At 43.8% G+C, this 4,362-nt stretch overlaps 1 protein-coding gene across 1 annotated transcript; it reads left to right on the top strand.

The window, feature by feature from the left end:
• Window positions 1-320: 320 nt before the first annotated feature.
• On the top strand, window positions 321-860 carry LOC119359315 (40S ribosomal protein SA-like). The gene is made up of 2 exons (XM_037625575.1): window positions 321-406; window positions 604-860. Exons 1-2 carry the CDS (start codon window positions 322-324, stop codon window positions 744-746), a joined length of 228 nt encoding a protein of 75 aa, XP_037481472.1. The 5' UTR covers window position 321; the 3' UTR covers window positions 747-860.
• Window positions 861-4,362: the final 3,502 nt, after the last annotated feature.

A 4,362-nucleotide genomic window follows, 5' to 3' on the forward strand; every position in this document is an offset into this window, starting at 1 on the left:
CGCCGAAGGCGCCCGACTCTAAGACACCGATCCGCCGCCGCCGTCCCTCAGATCTGCTGCCGTCCGCCTCCACGCGGCCTCCACCTCCAACCTCCGCGTGCACCTCCACCTCCAGCCCCACCCTCGCCTTCCACTCCCCCGAGCCGCAGCTCGCCCTCCGCGGTCAACTTCGACTCTGCCCCAACCTCAATTCCGGCGGCCCCTTCCCTCTCTTCCTAGGATGACTCGAGCTGCTCATGTCGTGGCCAGATCCGACCAGCCATGTCGGCGGCGGCTGGAGAGGCCCCGCGGGTGCTGTCCTAGAAGGAGTAGGACATACATATGATGCTCGCCGCCGACGTCCACCTCGGCACCAAGAACTGCGACTTCCAGATGGAGCGCTACGCCTACAAGCGCCAATCCGACGGTACGTCCACGCTCAAGCCCTCTTGTCCTACCAAGCGCCTGTCCTCCTCATGGATCTGGCTTTACCTGTGCGCCCCCGATCTGCCGTTGGACGGTAGAACTGCCTCCGATCTAGCTTTACCTCATGGATCATGCTTCTGTACTTCTTTGAGATGGACTATGGAATGTGATGCATTCTTTCTGGTTTGTGATTCCTAGGCATCTACATCATCAATCTGGGCAAGACGTGGGAGAAGCTCCAGCTCGCAGCGAGGGTCATCATGGCCATCGAGAACCCCCAGGACATCATCGTCCAGTCCGCCCGCCCCTACGGCCAGCGCGTCGTCCTCAAGTTCGCGTAGCACACCGGCGCCAACGCCATCGCCGGGAGGCACACCCCTGGTACCTTCACCAACCAGATGCAGACCTCCTTCAGCGAGCCACGCCTGCTCATCCTCACTGACCCAAGGACCGACCACCAGGTGAATTTCTTTGCCATGCCAAACTACTCCAGTAGTAGGATATACTAGTAGTGTGTGTTAGATGCAGCTATGTTGATGACGGAGTTCTTGCGTGATGCATCTACTGGCTCTAGGCCAGGATGGTTCTGCAGATGCCCAGAGATCGGCCGTCCTTGCATGATGTACGGTTCTGTTAGTTGATATTCTGAACTTCTTCTTGCTGTGTTTTGCTGCAGGTGAATCGAGCTGCTACTTGGGACATTGCGTCTCAGCATTTGTTCAGTGGGTTTGACACACAATTTCAGTCAGTCCAAAGTGATTAGCTGCTTCTCTGAAGCAAAGCTTGCAGGTTACCTTGTACTGCTATCCTATTCCTACCAGCATAGAAGTGAAGTGTGTAGGATTGGTATTATGCCCCTGTATTATTTGTTCAGTCCTAACCAAGCTCATATTCATTTGTCCCTTGCACCTGGTTACTATAGATTGCTCAGAACTAGCTGTTGTAGTTAACCAAGTTACTTAAAGTTAGCTGATTGAGCATGCCAAATGATATTTCTGCAATAAATTTCTCGGGACAAATCATGATAGACTGTGAGTGTACTCTTTGATGATGCTTGCTTCAGAAAAAGAAATCATGGATAGATAGAGTAGGGAAACAGTGGGCTTCCTTTCAATTTAAATTAACTAATCATCATTTGGCTCATCAATTTTTCATTTCTTGTGTGACATTTGTAACCTATTAATAATCATCTGTTCCCTTCTATTTTGAATTGACTGCACATGATTGGGTTGTGCTTCCTCTGTTACATTCAGAATAGTTTGATGTTACAGTGATGATATACTAGGAGCATTGCTTTCACCTACAATAATTGTTTTAGTTTAATAAAGTATAACCAGCAGAACATCTACAATTGCACTCAAGGTTTACTACTAATAGTAGAATGTATGTGATTGCTCTGTGCTGTTAAGATCAAAGACTCTCATTTTGACATAGTGTCTTTTTTTTGTTTAAACATGCTTGCTAAGTTGTTTACTAATGTTGCTAAGATGTTTAAACATGCTTGCTGCTAGCTTTGAAGTTGATCTGAAGAACCATTCATGCATTTACACATTCATGCCCCGACCCGACCCCTTGCTCGTCTCCCATCTTGTTTCGTTCCCTTGGTGGCTGCTGCTGTTTCGCGTTGGATTTTGATTCTGTTTGGTTTGCTGATGTTGTTTCTGTTGTGGCGGCGCAGGCTCGCGGTGAAGAAGAGCAAGGCCAAGCACCCTCTGAGCGCCTTCATCGTCTTCATGTGAGTTCCCCGATTCCATTCGTGGTTCCTCTTCATGTGCTTATAGTTTGTGTGTTCTGACTAGTAATGTTAGATCTTGCGTGTTTAATGGATGGCCATTGTAGTATAATGATATTGTTGTTTCAGCACAATGTGTTGAAGTTAAGTAGCAGGACATGCACTTGTGCCATGCATATTCATATTATATCTATTGTCTTGTATGAATACCTCATTTTAACATGTACTAGCTGAAATGTGTTTATCATTCTATAAAATTGTCCTTTACTCATTTACTCCTTTTTTTGAATGGAATGTTCATAATATATTGGCTCCGGTTTTTCTAATTCTTCTAAGTTGATTCATGTAAAAGGGCGACTGTGGAAGGCATGTTGTATTTCTGTCAGCCCAGTCCTGACTATGTCTGTCCGTGAGTCCGACATTTGATCGCTGTTGAAGTAGCTCCATGCTGAAGAAGAAAACACTTGTAGAGCTTGTAACATTACTTGGAGAGCTTGTAAAGTACTGTAGAGCTTTGCATTTGTAGAGCTTGTAAAGCATTGTATAGCTTGTAGAGCTTGTTAGAGCTTGTATTACGTGTCATTTGTAGAGCTTGTAGTGAATCTGGCTATTGTTATTTGAATAATTATGTGTGTTTTCTGCTTGCCTTTTTAAATACTAGTTATTTTCTTACTATGAAATTCAAATATGATGTCAAATTGAAATATGAAGAATCTGAGCCTAATAGCTGGGACCCATTTATCAGAACCTGACAAGTCGGACCTGTTTTACTAATGGACCCATTTTATAAAAAAAGAAAACTAAAACTGCTGGTACAAAAAGGCCATTGCCCAGAAAATAAAAAGGCCAAATTGTAGGGCTTGGCCCGTGTAGTTCACCAAAATTAGCAGCAAAAAAATATAAAATGTGCTGAATTGTTGGGCTAGGCCCATGTAGAAAATCGAATTGGACCGGGCTGGTTCTTGTGCCACATTAGATTGCCACGTCGGATGCCTACGTGGCCTGGGGAGGCTGCTAGTGACCAAAACAAAACAATAGGCATATTTTGGTCGTAAACGTCCACGACCTTCTCACAGAAAAGGTCGTTAATTTCAGTTTACGACTGCCAGCTTTTGACCTTCTGTTTTTGGTCAAAAATGGTCACAAATGAAAAACAATGACCTTTCAGTGACCAATAGTCAAGGTCACAAGTTGACATATTTCTTGTAGTGCCTTCACGGTTATTTGCAAAGTGAAATCTGATATAGATGGATAAATGGTAAAGTAATATTTTTGGTATTTTTGGTGTATGGAATAGAAAGTAAAAGATTGCAAAGAAAGTAAATAGGAAACTAAAATTGTAGATCGGAAACTTATATGATGGAAAATAGACACGGGGGCCATAGGTTTCACTAGAGGCTTCTCTCAAGATAGAAAATATTATGGTGGGTGAACAAATTACTGCCGAGAAATTGATAGAAAAGCGCAAAGTTATGATGATATCTAAGGCAATGACCATGAATATAGGCATCACGTCCGTGTCAAGTAGACTGAAACGATTCTGCATCTACTACTATTACTCCACACATCGACCGACTCCTGCCTGCATCTAGAGTATTAAGTTCATAAGAACAGAGTAACGCATTAAGTAAGATGACATGATGTAGCGGGATTAACTCAAGCAATATGATGAAAACCCCATCTTGTTATCCTCGATGGCAATAATACAATATGTGTCAGTTCCCCTTCTGTCACTAGGATCGAGCACCACAAGATTGAACCCAAATCTAAGCACTTATCCCATTGCAAGAAAAACCAATCTAATTGGCCAAACCAAATCGATAATTCGAAGAAACTTGCAAAGATATCAAATCATCATATAAGAATTCAAAGGAGATTCAAATAATATTCATAGATAAGCTAATCATAAATTCAGAATTCATCGGATCTCGGCGAACACCACAAAAAAGTATTACATCGAATAGATCTCCAAGAGCATCGAGGAGAACTTTGTATTAAGAATCGAAGAGAGAGAAGAAGCCATCTAGCTACTAGCTATAGACTCATAGGTCTGTGGTAAACTACTCACGCTTCATCGGGAAGGCAATGGTGTTGATGTAGAAGCCCTCCGTGATTGAATCCCCCTCTGGCAAGACGCCAGAAAAGGCCCCTAGATGGGATCTCATGGGTATAGAACGTTGCGGTGGGGGAAAAGTGGTTTCGTGGCTACCCTGGAAGGTTTGGGA

Source organism: Triticum dicoccoides, chromosome 2A (genome assembly GCF_002162155.2).
Source record: "Triticum dicoccoides isolate Atlit2015 ecotype Zavitan chromosome 2A, WEW_v2.0, whole genome shotgun sequence".
NCBI classification, from domain to species: Eukaryota; Viridiplantae; Streptophyta; class Magnoliopsida; order Poales; family Poaceae; genus Triticum; species Triticum dicoccoides.

What these genes read in the sequence shown, in the direction of transcription:
- LOC119359315 (XM_037625575.1), top strand. Translation starts at nt 322, where the DNA reads ATGATGCTCGCCGCCGACGTCCACCTCGGCACCAAGAACTGCGACTTC. An exon ending in CTACAAGCGCCAATCCGACG is followed by an intron (nt 407 to 603) that starts GTACGTCCACGC and finishes TGTGATTCCTAG; the next exon opens with GCATCTACATCATCAATCTG.